General features: G+C 37.7%; 1 protein-coding gene across 6 annotated transcripts in view; it reads left to right on the top strand.

The window, feature by feature from the left end:
- ARHGEF10L (Rho guanine nucleotide exchange factor 10 like) overlaps positions 1-22,281 on the top strand; it is a 3,087,848-nt gene that overhangs the window by 1,623,893 nt on the left and 1,441,674 nt on the right. For all 6 annotated transcript variants that reach the window (XM_044061816.1, XM_044061815.1, XM_044061819.1 and 3 more), the window contains one exon: positions 5,977-6,093. In XM_044061816.1, coding sequence (XP_043917751.1) covers positions 5,977-6,093 — 117 coding nt within the window. The remainder of the gene's footprint in view (positions 1-5,976; positions 6,094-22,281) is intronic.

Below are 22,281 nucleotides of genomic sequence, written 5' to 3'. Positions count from 1 at the left end.
AGACCACTCCTCTGCAATCTCTCTCTCACTCAACTCAAAACTAATAAAGCACTCCCCTACCCACCCTCATCCAACATCTGTTTAGCCTCTGCCTCACTGCACACTGCACCACACCCATTCTCACTTCCCTCATTCACACATTCAGCACACTCTATAATCACTCAAATCCAACCCCCCCACCTAGTCTCCCTACTTCACATACACCATCCATAAACATTACACTACCTAAACTCTACCCACTCCTGTTACATATCTGTAGAAGTTATCTACGTTTCCCCTTACCTTCTAAGAACAGAATAGTTATAAGCCTCACCATAACAGCACATCTAGCATCCTATCATCACATCAGTAACCCAAAGCCTCAAACTACACCCCCCACCTGCCCAATCCCTATGAAAGACAAACCAGCTTTTCTACTAATATCTCCATCTATTTATAATCTCTCAAAGTTCGACCTTGCCTCCTTCATAGTTCCCCTGTACTAATTAAACACCCACATTTCAACAAAATACAACACATTTATATCACAATATCTAAAAACTATAACTTATGTAGCATCCTAACTTCTAATCAGTGGTGACATACACAACAACAACCCCCCCCCCCCGCAACCAAACACATAACATTCTAAAGTCCTTAAGGCATCCCACAGACCTTCTAATACTTAACATAAATACTAGAAGCATACTAAATAAAATATCAGAACTACACATCTCTCTAGACCTTTACTCCCCTTACATAGTTTTTCTTACAGAAACCTGGCTAAAACCAAAAATCAGTTATGATGAATTTGTTCCACCAGGGTATAATGTTCTTAGACAAGACAGGACATCCAAAAGAGGTGGAGGCATTGCACTACTCTTTAAAACTAACCTGACCTTAGACATATTGGACAACAACCCACCAAATTTCAATAATGCTGAAATAATATTCATCAAACTAAAGATAAATTCAAAAAAACAACTACATATAATTGGAACCTTTATACCTCCTGACAACAACATTAATACAGGAAAATCCATTCTACAGTGGACATCCCATAACATTCTCCAAGAAACAATCCTACTGGATGACTTAAATGCATACTGGTCCTCCTGTGACTCACCCCATCTGACCAACCTCATCAACCTAGATGGCTTCACTCAATTAATCAGTACCACCACCTGAGTAGACAAAACATCTAAAAAAGGAGTCCATCTTAGACTGGATCTTCACTAATCAGCATTTTACTCCTACCTCTCCGGTTCCCTCCCAGACACCCTCAACGATCACCTTCCCACCTTTGTAATTAGGTAAAAGGTGAACCCAATAAAATCCATCATGCTCCAACAAATCTGATATACAAAGAACTTCAAAACCTAGGACTTCCTATCAAGACTTAAACAATGCAATTGCTTGCAAGCAATCATTTTTCTCCCTGGATAGTGCTGGTGACTACTTCAACAACACTTTCCTTAGCATTTTGAATCAGCTTTCCCCTATCAGAACTGTTAGAACTAAATCCAACTATGCACCCTGGCTTACCAAAGATAACAGACTACTTCTAAAACAAAGAGATAATGCCTGGGACTCATGGCGACATAATAACAAACAAAATAATAGACAAGCTTACCGGGAACTAAGGAACAAGGCCAAAAAACAAATTAAGACTGGCAAAATAAACCATTATATAGACATCCAAACCAAACACAAAATTAACCCACAAAAGTTCTGGGCTTCCATAAATAAAATCATGCAACCAGATAAGACAAGTACTCCTCCCCCAAATATCAATACCGCCACCAGTAATATTGCCACCCAATCCACCGAATATTTCACCAAATCCATTTTAGACCTTACTAATAATAACTTCCTAAATACATATCCAAAACTAACATCTGCACCTGTAGATCAAAACAGATTCTCCCTACAACCTATCTCTACTAGCACAATATGTAAATATCTGAGTAAACTTAAACCCACAACTTCCTGGCAGCTGATAAATTATATGCAGAATACCCACAGCCATCTTATATCCCATCTCCCTTCTAATCAATCACTCCCTCTCAGAACTATGTGTACCTTCTGTGTGGAAAATTGCACATATGCCACTTCAGAAAGGAGGTAACTCAGTAAAATTATCTAATTACCACCCAATTGCCATCCTAGCTCCCCTTTCTAAAATACTTGAAAAATGTAAACACTCCAAAATAATGAACCATCTCCATACTAATAAACTGCTGTCCAACACCCAACATGGATTCCATCCTAATCATGGTACTCCCACAGTCCTGATCAGTTTTACCAATACTGTAAATCAATACAGTAACAACAGCAACCTTGTCTCCACTATCTTCCCTGACCTCTCCAAGGCCTTTGATACAGTCCCCCATCCCAAATTCCTTACTGCCCTCTCCAATCTTAATCTAAGCCATTCCACTGTAACCTGATTTCAGGACTATCCATCCAACCACCAACAAGCAGTAAAATGGCAAAACTTTCCCCGTTTTCCTGTCTCCTTTGGGGTACCCCAAGGATCCATCCTTGGGGCCCCCTCCTCTTTAACATATTTACCAACCAACTTCACAGATCTACCCAGTACTCCACACTAGTATAGTATGCTGATGACTCGACTCTACCCTAATCTGTTTAGCGCCATCACTCCCTCAACTCCAGAAATTGACATGAGTCCTTTACTGCCATCAAAACCTGGTTAGCCAACTCTCAACTAATACCTAACCCTCAAAAAACCCAGCTAATGATATTCCATCCCATAAGAGCCCCAGACGCCATACCACCATTCACAATATATTCAGGTGATAACATCCATATCACACCAGTCCATGACACCAAACTACAAGGAGTTATCATGGATCACAATATGACATTCAATATGCATATTCCACAGACAATAAAAAAGTCAACAAAAAACTAGGAACACTGTACAGATGTAGAAAATGCTTCACTGACCACAGTAAAGCTACCATTGCAAGAAACCACCTAATCTTCACACTTCTTGATTCCTCCCCTATATTCATCAACCTAAATAAAGCTGACATAAATAACCTTAGCACTTACTACAATAAAATTGCTAAGTTTGCAATTAACTCTCCCTGCAGTACACATCACTGCCAAGCAATCAAGCAATTATCCTGGCTAGAATTACCCAACCTGCTCACCTACAACCAACTTCTAATAGCCCATCAAATCATATATGATCCTGATAAAAGTCCTTCAAAATCATCAACAATGCTCCCATCTAGTGGTCAAGGTTTGATGTACACTGAATTTCCTGAATATATTGTGCATATATATATATTATTTATTGTCATTGTTTTATGTTTTGTGGCTATTTATATTATTATTTGTGTATATATTTATATATTTATTTATATATTCCATTTACAACATCTATTCATACAATCATTATATATAATATAAAATCATTATCCATTATATATATATATATATATATATATATATATATATATATATATATACTTTTTTTACACTTCATAGATCTCAATATACATATATTTATTATCTAGATATTATCAATTATTCAAAATAGTTATTATTTATGAACAGAGCACAAAATTCATGATGGAAATTCAGTGTACATCAAACCTTGACCACTAGATGGGAGCATTGTTGATGATTTTTCAACATAAATCATTTGTTATTATTAAACAGGTGCAGTTACGAAAAATTTTTAAAAATTTATTTTATGATACTATTTGCCATTTCAAAAGTGGTATGACATTATATTTTATATCTGTGAATCACAGCATTTTATTTCGACTTGTTTAATGTCCTACATTTGTATTTTAATGCATTCATTCATATTTATGAGCACTGCCAGATTTCCATTGGTTATTTCAAACCAAGGTCAGCATATATATATGGTTGTTTGTTGTGTTAGTTCTTGTCTGATGAAGTCTGATCTAAGTGACGAAAAACGTGTTATTTGTTTAACGTTTAACGTACAATAAAGCTGGTATTGGAATTTTAGTTGTCCGGTGCAGTTCGTCCTCTTAACAGTGCATTTTTCGTTTATTAGTTTGTTATTGCACTGCGCTTCATACTTTGTTTATAATTTTTATATGCTTGCCTTACAGTTTTGCTATGTAACAGCATCTTACTGTCTTTTGTAATGTATTTTAACAACTTATTTATTGTGTATTGTGTAATGTTTTATCTTTTCTGTACTAATCTTTGTGGAGCTTTCCTCCCTGGGCCTCCTCTGAAAATGGGATTCATGCCCAGTCAGATTCTCCCTGTAAACAAATGTAAAATAAATAAATTACCTTATTTTTTAATCTCCATACTTCACTGAGTCCAGTTATCCTGTGACTGCAGACCTCTCAACTGTCCCTGATGTTGACTTAAATTTTAACTCTGTTCCTCTTAATTCTTCGTAAAACTGGTGACTTTTGGAGAAAAGATGGAAAATTGCACTTAATAAATAATGACAATAGTTAAAGTTATAGACTCCTTTCACTTCTGAAAATGTGTGTTAATTCACATTTGTCTTATTTGTCAGTGCCTCATATTAATAGCACTAATATTTTAAAAGTGCTCCTGATTATTTTTCTATTTGCACATGATTCTATTGAGATTTGGCCTTGACTCATTGAGAGCTACGTGGTCTCCTAATACGTGAAAAGTCATTCAGGTGCAAATCGTACCATCAGTTTTCCTGAGCATAGTTACAGGTGGTTGAAGCATTGGTGGACAGGTTTGGTGTGAAAAGGTAATGTCATGGTGATTTTCAGCACAATGTAATGATGTAATGTAGTGTGTGAACTGGTGGAGAACTTTTCAGGATTTTTCCCCTTTTTCTCCATTGTGGTGACTGCGGATCTGTATATGTGTGTGTATACATAAATATATATATATATATATATATATATATATATATATATATATATATATAGAGAGAGATAGATATACAGATGCTATATAGATGTGTGTATGTATGCATGTATGAACATATGTGTGTGTGTATATATATATATATATATATATATATATATATATATATATATATATACACATCTATAAATATGTATATATCTATAGATAGGGGTCCCTGTCACATAACCGAAATTTCACTTACCCGAAATTTAGTTCACCGAGACGAAAACACCGAAAGTTGAATTAACCAAACAATCACATCACCAGATTTTTTACAAGGGGATGTAGTCAGTTGGTCAACATGGGTAAATGTGCCCTTTTCTCCACTGTAGAGCAATCTCGGAGCTGTTAGTGGATTTGACATGTTGCGGTTTGTTTGAATGTTGAATGTTGACTTACTTTCCTTGTGTAAAATCCAGTGATGTGAATGTTCAGTTAATTCAATGTTTTGTATTTTTATCTCGCTCAACTGAATTTCGGATAAGTGAAATTTTGGTTATCTAACATAGATCCATATATGGATATAGATATATACATTTCTGTTTCTCTACACACACACACACACACACACACACACATATATATATATATATATATATATATATATATATATATAATTTAAGGACTTTTTATGCTGAATTCATCTCACTGGTTTTGGTATTTCATTTATGAAAAAAACAATGAATCAAACAATTGTGCTTCAGTCTCACACAGGTAAAGCTTTTTCCTGCTACAGAAAACAATCTAAATGATCTGTAGTTTTTCATGATTTGCTCTCACCATAAAGCGCTAATTTTCTAAATGATTCTGGTGTAGCCTGGCAGGAAATTGAAAGGGCTGCTATGTGAGCTGAAATTGTAATGTTTGCTCTGATAGGCTTGCCGTATTCATAAAACATGTATAATGTTTTAGGGGGACTGTGAACGTCACTGTCTGGGACTCTACATTTAAGAGGTGTACAGTACTGGTATGTGATACAACTTCTAGCTTACAGTTTTAGCGCTCATTTTATGTAAAAATGTATTCATATTCCAGAGTATACTAATTTAACCATTTGTCACTTTTCTCCATTTTACACAGTTCTCCAAGTCCATGGTACTGGATGTATATAGTGACTATGTGAATAACTTCACAAATGCAATGCATCTTATCAAGAAAGCCTGCTTAAGTAAAACTGCATTTCTGGATTTTCTCAAGGTAAGATAGATTGCTCATTAGGAACATTTCTTTTTCATTTCCTTGCATTAAGTACCTACCGTTTGATAAATCTGATGGTAAAATGTCACTATCCAAATTGTAAAAAAAGGGTAATACATAAAAAGAATTTATGGCTCCTAGCCTAAATGAGTATGAATTAATGCAAATTGTAGCCACAGTCCAAGACATTGGTCACACATCTGGCTGTTTTCTTGAGGTGATATGGTGTTGCAAGATAAATTATGATATCAATTTTGTCCCAAGTGAGATAAAACCACATTTGATAAGAACAATAACAGCTACAAAGTGATGCCATACTTGTTTTAAAGAAGTTAATGCGACCACTACACATTTATGACTGGGATAATTTCCTCTAGGACCTGTGAGTCAAACATTTCATTAGTTCACACTATAGTCAACACAGTTTTCAGATTTTAAAATGGCACAATTCTACTTCTCAGCCTAGAAAGGTTGTGCTCAGGTTATGTTAGTAATATGTATAATGACTCTCTTCTAATAGTTTTTTCATGTTCATGTAATTTCAGGTAAAATTTTAAATTTTATTGGCATGTGGCTTATCTGTTGTACAACAGTGCTAAATCCTAGTAAATCTAAGCTTGAGGAGTTAAGAAACAAGCCATGGCATAAGAAGCAAGTGTATTACTTTTTTTGTGTCTTTCGGCTTTTCCTGGTTAGGGGTCGCCACAGCGGAACTCCGGTCCGCTAATGATTGGCAGTTGATTTTTACGTACTGGCTTGCCAGGCCTGATGCACAACCTTCAACAAAGGTACGCCCATTCACGCATGTCTCCACGCAGAAGACGCTCTAGCTGAGAATCGAACCAGACAGCATCTTACTGTGAGGCGACAACGCTACCGCAGCACCACCACCACGGGTAAGCAAGTGTATTACTTAAATTTAGTAAAACAACAGCATAAATAGCAGAGGAAAAGGGTTAATAAACTCAAGTGCCTCAGCTACAAATCCTTCCAAGGAAAATAACAAGATCAAAACATGCTTTATATAACACTGAAAAAAACAGGCCCCACCCCCTTATCAAAAAATTAATCAATTAGACAGATTTTTGGAAGGAACCTGAGTATTTGAGCAGCAGGACTCAGAGTGTTGATTTTCAATATACATGTTGCTTTCATGTATAGCAGCTTTCACACCAGTAACTGCAGAATCATGAAATCTATTAATGCTGCACCAAACAGAGCTTTATTTTCTTGTTCTATTAGATCCTTCAAGGTGAAACTGGGCACTATCACCACCTCTGAAACAGCTACATTTCTCATATTTCTTATAAAACTTCCATCTGATCACCCTCTGATAACTCTATTTTGTATGCTGATGACATGTTCATCTACAGGGCAAACAAATCCCACTCTGTCAATCAAACTCAGCTCCAAGATGACCTCCAACCCCTCAACCAGTGGCTAATAGGCAAGAAACGTATGCTCCATCCCTCAAAAACCAAAGCAATGCTAGTTGGAACCAATTAAAAATATCCAAAACACCCAGCTTCCTTAATATTAAAGATGTTAATACCACAATAGAAACTACTGCAGCCTTCATATACCTTAGCATTTGGCTGCACCAATCTTGTAACTAGCTACACATTCAAAATCATGAAAACATCAAGATGCTATAGTTCTGGGTGATCAAGCTATCACCTCTGTTTTGTCCAAGTCAGCCAAAGCTGCCATAAGCAAAGGAATGCTCTTATCTCAACTTGAATGTAGACTACCCATGTTACCTGCAGCCTCAAAGAAAAATGCCACCACCTTACAGAGTATCTCCAATAAACTCTTGATAGTTCATTACTAACTCACCCTTTAAAGAATACCCTGTCTATCTCTCGTCAAAGCCAAATGGTTCCCAATACATCTGAAAGCCAACCTCCTACTAGAATCACTAATTTACAAGGTCCTTTTTTTCCTAAGACATCTTGCCCTCTCAGTCATAACTCTTAATCAACTCCCCCACATATATTCTCAGGGGCATTTCTCAATCTCAGTCCAGCCTACTAATTCCAAAAACTAAGCTTCATTGCACTGACCATGTATTCCCCCGTCCTTGTACCTAAACTGTAAGAGTCCATTCCTTTCTCAATCAGAGATGTCCAAATGTACTTGGACTTCAAACAACAACTCAAAGAACACTTCTTCATCCAAACAAAGTACAGTTGCACTCACACAGGCCATTTTGCATGAACCCTGCAGCTCTCTCATACCTCTTTATCTCTGTCTCATCCTTCCATTTCTCATCTTCTCATCTCCTCATGTACTGCCTCTCATTACCTCCCTCTTCTCTTCACATCTCCTTAGCATTCCTTTTACTCTACATGCCTGTCTTACCATTTCCCTGCCTTCTCTCTAGGCACCCATTCTTGCAACTATTCACAGCTCTTCTAATGTTTTTATACCTCTCTGTATAATGATATGCTGCTACCTCTGTAGCATAAGCCATCACATTCATTATGGCTACATCTTATCCAAAGCAATCTGCTAAGCATGATTCCATTTTTCCATCTATGTTGTGACATGATACACTTTTTCTGGAACTAAATGTTGTAGCATATTCTTGCATCTGTTAATATGTATATATATTTTAGCATATCCATGTATCTGTAAATATCTTTTCTTCATTTCTTATATGATCCTATTCACTGGAGCTGTGCCTGCAGATGTTCCACTGAGGTTAGTGCACTACCTAGTAAACAAATATGAACAAGTAAGTAAAAAAATAACTTCACAAGTATCTAATTTGTCCCTGAACCTTTGTTTTAAGAAGTATATATTCATATTATCTTTTGTTCCAGCAACCATGGTTAAATAGAACAGACTAGAAATTTTAAAACAAAATGACAGGAGCATATTAACAATGCTAGGAATAAGAAACTAGGGAACGCTATGCTTCTGTATGTACTGACCTGAATGCCATTGTTCTATATAAGGTAGGTGTGCCACATGCAGAAACGTATCATGGTCAAATTGGATCCTAGGTAGGGTAATGGATTGGGGTCCCCCTTATACCCCCCCCCCGCAGCCATTCCAGAGTCCCATTACTTGGCTATTTCTCCGCAGTTACCATAAACACTGTTCAAATCTCTTAGTGTGCATATTTTTTCTGCTTTACTTTTACAATGATTATTTGGATTTAATTTAAAACCTTTATTTCAAATTTTATAGCACAAACACTGACAGACATTTGCTAAACAAAGCAATGCAGTCTCACAATGAAAACAGACTTAGCATTAAAACTTATCTGCCCTTGAAACTCAGATTAATTGAAACCCACATTCAAAGAAAATGCATGCGGCCAGTGGCAGATAAAGTTTAGTTTTGGGCTGTTTTCAAAACACAGGCCCCTTGCACATGTTTTAGGACCATGCATACATGCTTGTGTTTTTTGATTCACCTTCCTGATTGTATCAAATTATATTCCTTGTATAATACAGCACCAGGGGGGGGTATAAGGGGGACCCCAATCCATTACCCTGCATAGGATCCAATTTGACCATGTGTTTTAAATTTGTAGTTTTGAACATTTTTCCAATAAGCAATGAAACAAAATGTTTGAACCGATAATGATAAAACTGCCCAATTCAGAACATTTCATCAGTAAAAGTCTACTTAAACTTCTGTCATTACAATCCACTAATATGTCAATATACACAATCTCTACAGAAGTAAAAGTCACCTGAATAATTTCACATTAGAGATCTGTAACTAATGAAGAGGTTGCTGCTAGAAAACAACTTTATATTTCAGTGTTTAATCTACAAATTCAGTGCCTGCTACCCCTGAAGAATAAATTGTTTATGTTACAAGGAATGGATGGCAAACTGGCAACAGGTTCATAGTTACTAGGCATCTCCTCCAAAGGAGGAGGTACTCAGGACTGCAGCACCCCACCCTACCCCTCTTAAATTACAGCACAGTGTCAGCAATCTATCTACGTGTTGTGGGAGCAGAACCCACACCCTTCTGCATCAAAATCAAGTATACTACCCATTGTGCCACTAACAATGCTTTAAAATTTTCAGCACAATAGTGATACCATTAGCCAAACAACAGTTGCACACTGTAGATAGACTTAGCAGGTGCAGCGCTAAACTTCTCTTCCCTTGAAGCTCTCACTTCCTTATAAAATGCAGTAGACACTCAGCCATACCTTTCAACCTTGTAGCACAAGAAATCTGGACAAAGCAAAAATTAATGGGGGGACAAATGCCCCAAACTAGGGACAAATGTTAAATATTGCTTGTATAATTTTAAAAAATTTACAAGAATAAAAAGTTATGTGCTACCCATGCATTTTCTGAAGGATAGGAAGACTGAAACTTAAAGAGCTGTCATTATGTAATGAATTCAGTCTTCACTGATTTGCCAGAGCCATGTTTTATGAGGAACAGACCTAAAATCTGAGGAAAAAAATCTTAACAGTTGAGAGCTATGCACTGAACCCCTTGAAACTCAAGTGTTTTTTTAACATCTTTGGGATTGGGGTAAAGGATTCAGGTTCTTGCTTCCTTTACCTAAGGTACAGGGTTTGAGCCTGTTTGGGGCATTTTACACACATATATATACACACACACACACACACACACACACACACACAAACACACACACACACACACACACACACACACACACACACACACACACACACACACACACACACACACACTATATCAATAAAACCTTACTTGCTGAAGCCTCATTTTGTGGAAGCAGCGGAAATCCATCCAGGAATATGTTTATATGCATTCTGCGGAAACCATACTACATAAAAGGAATGTTAAATTCCACACATGTGGAAAGGAGGAAAGGTCTGTGTGATGATGCATGGACAGACGCAACAGGTGTGTGCGACCGGATGCAGAGAAGAACGCCTTCAAAAACACATGCATTTTGCAATTGTAAATAAGTAAGCCTGATAGTCTCTCAGCAAACAGACCCCATCCCAGCTATCAGGGCCCCCTCAAAGCCAGTGGGCCTTAGGTGACTGCCTTGGTTGCGTAGTGCTGGACCCAGCTCTGGCCACATGGCTATCCTATGAGTCATTGCTGATTCGTCGGTTGTGTGTTTTCAGAGCATGGTTGTTGTGTTGTTGCACAGTATATTGTACTGGATGAGCCAGCAGTACTTTCTCCAGGTTTTACCTCTTTTCTCCACAATGGTGTGACTAGGGAGTTGGTATATATAATTTGGGGGGATGCGGGGGCTTGACCCCACATCAGGGGTCCAAGAGGTGGCTTGCCTACTTGCAAAAAATAGATTGTTTTCTATTTTTATTCCTTTTTTTATGACTCAGTCAATTTCAAAATTACTTTTTTGGTAAAAGGTAAGCCAAAAAAGGTATCTTTGATGGCTTGTAGGTAAACTGTGTCACTTAGATGTCAAACTTTAAAAGATTTGTTGCTGTATGGGCAACCTCTGTGTATACTGAAATGTGATATCATCAACTCTATTGCTTTAACCCTGAAGTTCCCCAGACACGTCTGGTAAAATTATCACTTATATTTTGATATGTATTCGTTTTTTTCTGTGTTGTATAAAGCAGTTCTTTTAGGAAGTTTTTTAAGCTGCGTTGGTAATTTTTTTTTCTATGGACTTGACCTTGTCAGTTTATTATTTTATGGTTTCTTTAGGGGTGTGTGTTGGAATTATTTAAGTTTACTGTTAGTTACACTAACTGATACAGTTTCTGAGATATTGTGAATGAAAAACTGACTTTAAGAACAGAGGGTACATCTACCAATGATAATCTTCTTCTGAAGTTCCTTTAAAGAATATGATGGCATATTTCTCACAAATAGAAAATTAGAACTACCATTTCCACAAGGGTTCTCAAGTTAGTTATTCTAACAAACTAGTTGTAAACTGATACTGAAATTTAATTATTGCTTACAGATGGGTAACTAGGTTACTTGAGTCTCACAATCAGTCTCATCATTTGGCAGATTAAAAAAAAAAATGTTACAGCTTGGTGAGTGTATAACAGGATTGTATGTGGGTTCTCTGTCCATATTGATGTTCTCCAGGGTTTCTGGTTTGTCACTTCCAGAAGGTATGCTAGTGGGTGCTGTATTTAGATGTGCTTATGATATGCAGGCTTATGTACGTGTGTTTCCTTCAAGGAGGTTCTATGCCTTACATAAATTGCATTCAGAGGTGGGTACCATCTCTTGTATGACTATATATATATATATATATATATATATATATATGTGTGTGTGTGTGTGTGTGTGTGTGTGTGTGTTTATCCAGTAGTGCTATCACTGGTTTTCAGTGCCTTTTATATCTTTTGCAGGGGAACTTAAGCTTTCATCAGGCTACATGTTATACAGATAGCAAATCACTAATAGACCTAGAGATACCATAGTCAGTCCCATTCTATATAAGGTCTTCAAAATTATTCCATAGTTATAGCTGAATTTCTTTTATTTATAAACTGTCCTTGTAACTGCTAAGTCAGCTGAATCAACAGGATCAGTTTGTTAGACGTAGCCTAAAACAATGAAGTCATAAAAGAAGTAGGCAGAATTACAAACAAAAACAAAATAATACAATAGAAAGTTCATCAAATAAAATAAAAGTAACTATTATGCAGCTGCACACCTTCTTTTGTTGCGTCAAGTGGTGATATTATCTTACCAAGACTAGAGGAACCTGTTGCTGAGAAAGGTTCCACTGAGGCAATTGTAGGAGTACAGGCTTTTAAATGACTGGATTTCATATGAAGTGATTTCTGAAGACTTGAGCCAAGAGTAAAGAAAAACTTATATCCCGTGAAAAGCTTGCTTTGAGAGAATTGATGACTGCGATTAAAAAAGAGAAGAGCAGACAATCTGAAAGGCCTGAATTAAATGGCTGGGATAAGGTGCTCGAATGTTTGATATCTACTAAGTAATATGTGTGCCGTAAATGTAGTACCATAGACTCTGATAACTAATAACAATTAAATGAACTGCATAGTTCATCCATTTCCTTAATTACTTCATAAGCTGAGGCTCCTCTTGATTGCATTACTGTTAGCAGCTGATTCACTGAATGTGACTCTTTTAGTAAAGGTGGAAAAATGCTGTTTGTGCTGCAATTTACAAATTATTGCCTCTCTTTGAAGACTTCTATAGCTCAAGGAATTTTTCCAAGTTGTGGCTATTTCTAATTTGTATTAGGGAATGTGCTTACTGTACATCAGCACCCTGACTGGAGAACAAGCTTTCTCCAGCAGGGCATTAATGTACAAGTAATGCCCAGTGAAATACAAATCCACTGCTTCACGGCAGCATATCAAGCTGCCCGTGGAGCTCAGACTGAGGAAAAGGAACAGCTGCCATTATCGTACCCTAGCTAAGCAGCGCTTTTACTGTTTAGCAAGTGTAAAATAAATGTAAAATAAAATAAAAAAGCATGTGCATGTGTTTGTGTGTGAAAATGTATGCATATATAATTATGTGTGAGCCAGTGATTGGTTGAGCTACTGTTTTACACTTGCTGAGCAGCACGTTTGCTGTTTAGCGAGTGCAAAATAAAATAAAAGTAAAATAAAAAAAAGTGTGTGCATGTATTAGTATGTGAAAGTGTATGCCTGTATGAGTGTGTGAGAGAGAGGAATCAGTTAAGCTATTATTTTACACTGGCTTCTGCTGTTTAGTGCGTGCAAAATAAAAAGTGTGTGCATGTGTGTGAGAGAGAGAGAGAGAGAGAAAGTATGAGTGTATGAAAGTAAGAGAGAGAGAGAAAGTATGAGTGCATGAAAGTACGAGAGAGAGAGAGAGAAAGTATGAGTGTATGAAAGTAAGAGAGAGAGAGAGAGAGAGAGAGAAAGTATGAGTGTATGAAAGTAAGAGAGAGAGAGAGAAAGTATGAGTGTATGAAAGTAAGAGAGCGAGAGAGAGAAAGTATGAGTGTATGAAAGTAAGAGAGAGAGAGAGAGAGAGAGAGAAAGTATGAGTGTATGAAAGTAAGAGAGAGAGAGAGAAAGTATGAGTGTATGAAAGTAAGAGAGAGAGAGAGAAAGTATGAGTGTATGAAAGTAAGAGAGAGAAAGAGAAAGTATGAGTGTATGAAAGTACGAGAGAGAGAAAGTATGAGTGTATGAAAGTAAGAGAGAGAGAGAGAAAGTATGAGTGTATGAGAGAGAGAGAGAAAGTATGAGTGTATGAAAGTAAGAGAGAGAGAGAGAAAGTATGAGTGTATGAAAGTAAGAGAGAGAGAGAGAGAGAGAAAGTATGAAAGTAAGAGAGAGAGAGAGAGAAAGTTTGAGTGTATGAAAGTAAGAGAGAGAGAGAGAGAAAGTATGAGTGTATGAAAGTAAGAGAGAGAGAGAAAGTATGAGTGTATGAAAGTAAGAGAGAAGTATGAGTGTATGAAAGTAAGAGAGAGAGAGAGTGTATGAAAGTAAGAGAGAGAGAGAAAGTATGAGTGTATGAAAGTAAGAGAGAGAGAGAAAGTATGAGTGTATGAAAGTAAGAGAGAGAGAGAAAGTATGAGTGTATGAAAGTAAGAGAGAGAGAGAGAAAGTATGAGTGTATGAAAGTAAGAGAGAGAGAGAGAGAAAGTATGAGTGTATGAAAGTAAGAGAGAGAGAGAGAAAGTATGAGTGTATGAAAGTAAGAGAGAGAGAAAGTATGAGTGTATGAAAGTAAGAGAGAGAGAGAGAAAGTATGAGTGTATGAAAGTAAGAGAGAGAGAGAAAGTATGAGTGTATGAAAGTAAGAGAGAGAGAGAGAAAGTATGAGTGTATGAAAGTAAGAGAGAGAGAGAGAAAGTATGAGTGTATGAAAGTAAGAGAGAGAGAGAGAGAAAGTATGAGTGTATGAAAGTAAGAGAGAGAAAGTATGAGTGTATGAAAGTAAGAGAGAGAGAGAGAAAGTATGAGTGTATGAAAGAGAGAGAGAGAAAGAGTGTATGAAAGTAAGAGAGAGAGAGAGAGAGAGAGAGAGAAAGTATGAGTGTATGAAAGTAAGAGAGAGAGAGAGAGAAAGTATGAGTGTATGAAAGTAAGAGAGAGAAAGAGAAAGTATGAGTGCATGAAAGTACGAGAGAGAGAGAGAGAAAGTATGAGTGTATGAAAGTAAGAGAGAGAGAGAGAGAGAAAGTATGAGTGTATGAAAGTAAGAGAGAGAGAGAAAGTATGAGTGCATGAAAGTACGAGAGAGAGAGAGAAAGTATGAGTGTATGAAAGTAAGAGAGAGAGAGAAAGTATGAGTGTATGAAAGTAAGAGAGAGAGAGAGAGAAAGTATGAGTGTATGAAAGTAAGAGAGAGAGAGAGAAAGTATGAGTGTATGAAAGTAAGAGAGAGAGAGAAAGTATGAGTGTATGAAAGTAAGAGAGAGAGAGAGAGAGAGAAAGTATGAGTGTATGAAAGTAAGAGAGAGAGAGAGAGAGAGATGATCGTCTGTATGTGTGTTTTTTTTGCTGTCTGCATGTGTGAGTGAATGCATGCATGAAAGCAGAAGAGAGAGTGTGTGTGTGTGTGTGTGTGTGTGTGTGTGTGTGTGTGTGTGTGTGTGTGTGTGTGTGTGTGTGTGTGTGTGTGTGAATGAGAGAGAGAGAAAGTGAAGAGCGAGAGCGCTCGAGCAATCCGTGGCAGCATCACATAAGATCTTTGTGTATTACTCGACCATACATCTTGACACAAGAAATCTGGACAGAGACACAAATAATGGGGAAACAAAGGGCTGAAAATAAGGATGGATTTTAAATATTGCTTTTGTAAACTTAGAAAGTTGCTAGAATAACAGGGTTTTTGGTAGCATGCATTTTTTTCTTAAGCAGATAGTGTGTGTGTGTGTGTGTGTGTGTGTGTGTGTGTGTGTGTGTGTGTGTGTGTGTGTGTGTGTGTGAGTGAGAGAGTGTGTGTGTGTGTGTGTGTGTGTGTGTGTGTGTGTGTGTGTGTGTGTGTGTGTGTGTGTGTACCCTCTTTAAGTCGGCTCTGTGTGCTGTAACTTACAAAATCAAATATCACTGTGCTGTTCTGTCTGTCTCTGTGTCCAGTAGCATAGCTAAGGTGGGAGAGGAGGGTCAACTGGCTTAGGTGCAAAGTGTTGGGAGGGCACAGTCATCTGATTACAATCACCCTTTAATGCAGTGACATCTTTTAAATTATGTTATTGCATTTGCAGCCAAACCTGAGCACAGTAGTACTGCATGTGTGATCTAAATTGTAGCATCTGCTTGCTACCTTGTAGCAAGCAGTATGCTGCAATTTAACTAAAACCTGAATGTTATAGAGATCTGTGAAGACAGGGTAAAAACAGTAGCAACTCTTTGCTAAAGTTTAGAAGATTTTTTTAATGAACACAGGGCACAGAAATGTAACCTATAAAGGGCTGGCCACCTGGTGTGCGAGTAGAATATAGAATGTCCTCTTTTTTTTTTTTTTTTTGCTCTTCAATGGTTCTGTGGAAGAGTGTGGAGGTGTATATCCAAATATGATAAGCCAGTCATCTATTACAGGGAAGAATTGAAGGGGTGGGGCACTGATTCATACTTATGGCCAGGGCTGCTGGTTGAACCAGCTATGCTTCTGTCTGTGCCAATCTGTATGACTGGTAAGTGTAAACTTAAAGTGGAGGAGATAGTATGTGATGACCTTAATGTACCCAGTTTTAATGGCTCAAACCACTCATGGTCTCTGAATTCCTGCATTAAGGGTCAGGGCATTTACAGTCTGAATTTTGCAATTTGTTTTAGCCATTTAAGTTATTTGCCCTGTTAAAATGTTGTATTGAGTAAACTGTCAGCACTGTAGTGAAGTTCTTTATATATTAAATATGTTACAAAGCATTGCACCTCAATCAGTAAATATCTGGCAGTGTGGAGCATCAGATTAAAATTATGATCCATTTCATCCTGTTGTCCACATTTTCATCCCCTCAACTCCCATTAACCAAATGTGTGAGGCTGCACCAGGCACTTAACTAATTAGTGTTCCAGGGTCTCCCCTAAACAGAGGCTTGTTTTCCGAAGGGCATTATGCAGTTAGTAAATGAGTACACTTTTAAAAAAATGAATTAAAGTCATTAGGAATGTCCACAATGCAATTCACTGCTTGTGTGACATCACTGTTGTCTGATTTAATGACTCAGCAAAGTGTAATGCTATGGAGTATATATACTGGTGCATTGTCAGGCCTTTTACTTTGTCTATTTGTGCAAAGTATTGGAATGGAGTTATACACCTATGTTGTACTAATCATGTTTCAGTGATCGTGCCTAACGACAAGACAAAAGACTATGGAAAATCCTATTACAATGCATTTATCATATGGTAGGGACAACTACAAAACACAGATAAAAAATAGCTTCTTGCCTGTTTTCTGTAATCAGGCAGTTTAAGTGATGCCAGTTAATAACACATCTTGATACAGCACAGCATACTCTGTTAATGTTGCAGTAATCTTGTTATTTCTCAGACCAAGCCTAAAACAAAGTACATAATGGAACTGGGAATACAATGACTGCTGTACCCTAGTCATGCAAAATGAACAACCCTGATTAACACAGTGAGACAAGGGAGACCCTCTCGATGTTGCACCAATCACAAGACATCCGTGACACTACTTAGTAGAGCATCACCATGGAATGGCATGCATTTCCACACCTAATCAGATAAAAGGAATGACCTTGCCTTGTAACACAAATGTAGTAATTTAGCAGCAAGTGGCATGTTATAATAATCAAGCAACATTGGTGACTCTTTCTGAACAGCTGAATGGGGTACACTGCTTAACGTGCTTAAAGTGTATTAAGTACATAATGTAAGTACCCCACTCATTCCACCATTCGTTCGGTCATTTATTCTTTCATTCTCTGGCACCTGCTTTGTCCTTTCCATAGCTGCAGGGAAGGGGAGCTTATACTGTAAGCAGTGGGCATAAGACTGTGAGCCAGTCCTTGATAAGATGTCAGTTATTCTTATGATGCATATGTGCAAACATACACATTCCACATGTGCAAACGTACACATTCCACGTGCAAATCCACATAATCACAGCTGAGAACTGGAGTACCAAGAGCTGTGAGGCAGCAATGCTAACTGATGCACCACTGTGCTTGCATGGCACAACATAATGACATAACACAGTGTGACACAGACACTACTGTGCCTGCTGTGCAGTCGTCATGTGACAGCAGCCTCCCTGTTCAGTGATGAAGCACCATGAAACACAACGCCTTCTTACAGGCACTTATCACATTACATTCTGTTAACAACCTTGTGTAATGATGCAATATAATGAGATAGGATGGGCCCTGTCTGTAGAGTAGTTATCAGGTAACATCAGCGTCTCTTACAGATGATGCTAAATTCTGTGCAGCTGAAGGAGCACTGCTTATTATGAAAACATGAAAACAGTCACTGTGAAGTACTCTGAAGAAGAACTACAGCAGTTACTGATAGAGCACTTCTACTCCATATGGTTGTGTGAACAATGGGGTAATATTTTTACACACACGGGGGTGAGTGAAGCCCTCCACATAGAAGCTGCAGAAGGGCTTTTTCTCCTTGCTAAATGATAAGTTGTTTATGTTTTGTGCTTTTGTTGTGTTTCTTTTTTTGTTGATGTATACACTTTGCCATAGTGCTTCTGTTGGACTATTTGTTATTTAAATATTGTGATATTCATTTTAATTTTGCTTTTATGGCTTATTATTTTGTCACTGTTGTAGTTTGTTAAAAATATAGCTTTGTGAATAATTATTGTTTTATGGTTGCTGGTTTGCAGCATGTATGTGCTTATTTGTGGTTTTGTAATATTTATGTTCTGTGGCTGTAGTTTCTTATTTTTAAGTTTTCATTATTGTGACATTTTTGGACTCGCAATTAATCATTTCTTTGCTTTAATTTAATTCCTTTTCTTGTCTGTCACTTAACTATGAGCATGGATAATAAGGGCTTGGATTTAGAAAGAACCTAGCAATTAACATAAGTTGCTGTGGCTAAAAGGGCCAGTTTTCAAAAATGTGAAAACTGTGATTCAGAGACAGATTAGCTGCAATGAGAGAAGACCTCATTATTGGATAATTTGCATGTTCATAGGTTCATAGGCTATACTAAGCTAACAGCCACTGAGACCTTTTTAAGCCTAGCCATGCATCCCAAATCTCTGACAAGTTCTGGTACCTTTATAGCAATAAGCAGGGGCTTAGGAGATGAGCCATTTATAGCCTGCCTGTGTCCAGTAGAGACATAGGTGCCAAACCAGGGATGAGTTACATGTGAATTGGGTTAGGGAGGAACTCTTCTTCACATGATGGGAGACCTGTTCCAGGGAAGGGTAGACTCTAGAATGCATACCTGTCTCTCTAGCAGGTCCTATTTATATCACAGGCAAGGTTTACATTTTCAAAAGAGGTTCTTCTGGTGCTGTTTGTTTTTTAGATATGTATGAGATCCATCAGGCTGAGATCCAACAATGCCTTGTATGCCAGGTATAGATCTATCCTCAAAAAGTTGGAAGGAGACAGAATACAGGGATAGGATTTGAGATGGTCTGCATAGGACATGTTATTTATGCCCTGTATTCTTTTAGTGAGGGAACCTCTGTGGACATTACAATTGTAGGATGTGCCTAGTTAGGTACTTACAAAAGGGGGCACTGTACTCAATGATAGGTCTGATGAATGCCGAATACAGTGGAACAATGACCCCCTTGGACCTAGATGTCATACCTTTGTTTATAAGCTGCATAACATAGAATGATTTCCTCACTACTGTAGACACATGATGGTCAAAGGACAGATTACTGTCTATCTGTGTCCCCAAGTCCCTAACTACTGAATGGACTGTTAGGGCTGTGTTGTCAATATAATAGTTGCCAGGGGTGGATGACTTCTCAAAGGATACTAGTAAGCATTCCTTGACATTTAGTTTTAGTCCATGACTCTGACACAAGTTATTTGTCTGCATCAACCCTTCCTTCAGAACATTAGTGTTGATGAGCGACTCTATAATTGCTCCTAACTTGCAATCATTTGGAGATTTGGTCTGCCAGAGGCCCTTGATGTTGGTATTGACTTTAGAGAAGTATGTGCCAAAAAGGAGCAATTTCAGGACCAATCCCTGAGTGACTCCACTTGTGACTGGTCTCTTTGTAGAATTTGACTATCCAATTCTAACATCCTGGGTTCTGTTTTTGAGCTAGTTATCCACCAGATGATGTAAGGGTTTATATCTAACCTTTTGAGATGGTCAATAATGCCCAAGTAAGGTATTGTTTCAAATGCCTTGTTCAGGTCAAGGTAGGCAGTGTAAACTGTTTTGCCCTCATTCATTGATTTGTTGATCTTCTCAAAGAATTCCATCATGTTGCTTAGGCATGACCTGCCCTTGATGAAACCAAACTGGGTTGAGTCCAGTATCTGGAAGATTCCTGTGTCATTACCAAATCATTTCCATGATGACTCTTTTTATGACTTTGCATATGAGATTAGTAAGACTTATGGATCTGTAGTTTCCATGGCCCATCTTTGTGGAGAGAGATTATGGTTGCTGTTCTCCATTTGTGAGGTACAAAGCCTCCTGAATGGAGAACAGTAACTGTAAGGTACAATACCTGCTTGGAGGCTATGTTTAAATAGTGATTCCAAAGATAGCTCATGTTTCATGCTATTAGAATGCATCCTAGAATAATGGCTGAGCCTGTCCATGTAGTGTTCTTGGCCTTAGAGAGATCATTTAGGACCTTTTCTCTGGCATAATAGGAAGAGTTATATTTGACGGTATTTCCTGAGAGGAGGGTAATGGGGAGAGTGGGGTAAAGTTATTAGTGAAATTTTCTTCTAGTAGGTTTGCTATATTTTCTGTCTCTGTATAGGTGGTGCCATTAATGAGCTCTGCACACCATTAAGTACTGCCTTTGAGGTTGCAGACCTAGCTAAAGAATGCCTTGTGGTTGTCTTTGGCCAAGTAGGCTAACTTTGCTTCCAGTATGGCTTTGATAAACTTTACTTGCCCTCTGAGTTGTCTGTTTAGTTTGATGAGAGCACTTTTATCCTGCTGGGGGCTGTTATTTTCTTCCTTCTGTTATGCAGCCTGTAAGATTAGGCTTCATTTAAAGGTTTAGAAATGATGCAGCCGTACTAACTTTACATTTTACATGCAGATACAGCCAAAAGGAATGTTTCAGTAACCTTCAGTCAAGGATACTGCTAAGAATAAGATGTGCTAACAGAATGTGCAGTACTTTAAGTAAAGCAGGCCTGGGAACCAAGGTTAAAGATGCATGTAAAAATTTCAGACTGATTTGCAGAAAGTCATTTCAGTGCAGTCGACAGATGTTTGGTATAGGCACTCAAATATATTAAATATATTAGTCAGGAGAAAAGAAATTATTCTGAATATAATGAGTTCAGAAGCTATGGACATTATAATTTAGTCTATTTCAGTTTATCAGCACTGTTATTGTAAACAGTAAGATTTGATTTGGATATTGTTGGCATCTACCTCCACTGTACGTAATAAAACATTCTTAACCAAGCTACAGCATGTGCAGACTTCTATTCTGAAAGGTACAAGAAGCTTTGGCACATAAACAAGAGACTGGCACCTGTTTAGCATAGTTATATATTGCAATAGTGTAGTGGTTAGAGCATGTGCTTTGTGAACAGCCATTCCTGGTTCAATCCCCACTGTAACCAATTCACATTTAGGGTTGGGAGGGTGGCCTAATGGTTAAGGTGTTTGCCTTACAAACACAAGGTGCAAGGTTTGAGTCTCACTAGGGATAATTGGCTAGGCTTAAAAAATGGCTCACAAGGGCAGTTAGCCTAGTACTAATCTATTTTTTTTCCAAGCTAGACAGGGGTCCAGGGAAGTAGTGTGGGAAGAAATAGCCAGGGAATTGTTATGGCTAGGCTTGTATAGGCCCTAGTACCAATAGCCTAGTACCAATCTATGAACCTATGAACCTATGAACCTATGGGTAATTGAAAGATAAAGATGTTCATTTCAGTCTCATTCCCATTTCCTTCAGTTATTTCTGGTTCATTCCAGCATTCTACAGTCCCTTTAATTCTTACAAAACCTATTGATGTTATGATTCTACCAGTGTGGCTTGTTTTTTTTTTGAGTTTGTTCTGTCCTTATTCCTAGTGGGTACAGCTGCCAAACTTTAGTTATTAACATACTTGTATAGGGTTTCTGTGAACAGTTCTGGTCAGGCAGCA

This window comes from Protopterus annectens, chromosome 2.part0, assembly GCF_019279795.1.
Source record: "Protopterus annectens isolate FY-2018-M chromosome 2.part0, PAN1.0, whole genome shotgun sequence".
Taxonomy (NCBI): domain Eukaryota; kingdom Metazoa; phylum Chordata; order Ceratodontiformes; family Protopteridae; genus Protopterus; species Protopterus annectens.
This window is presented reverse-complemented; position numbering and strand designations above follow the sequence as displayed.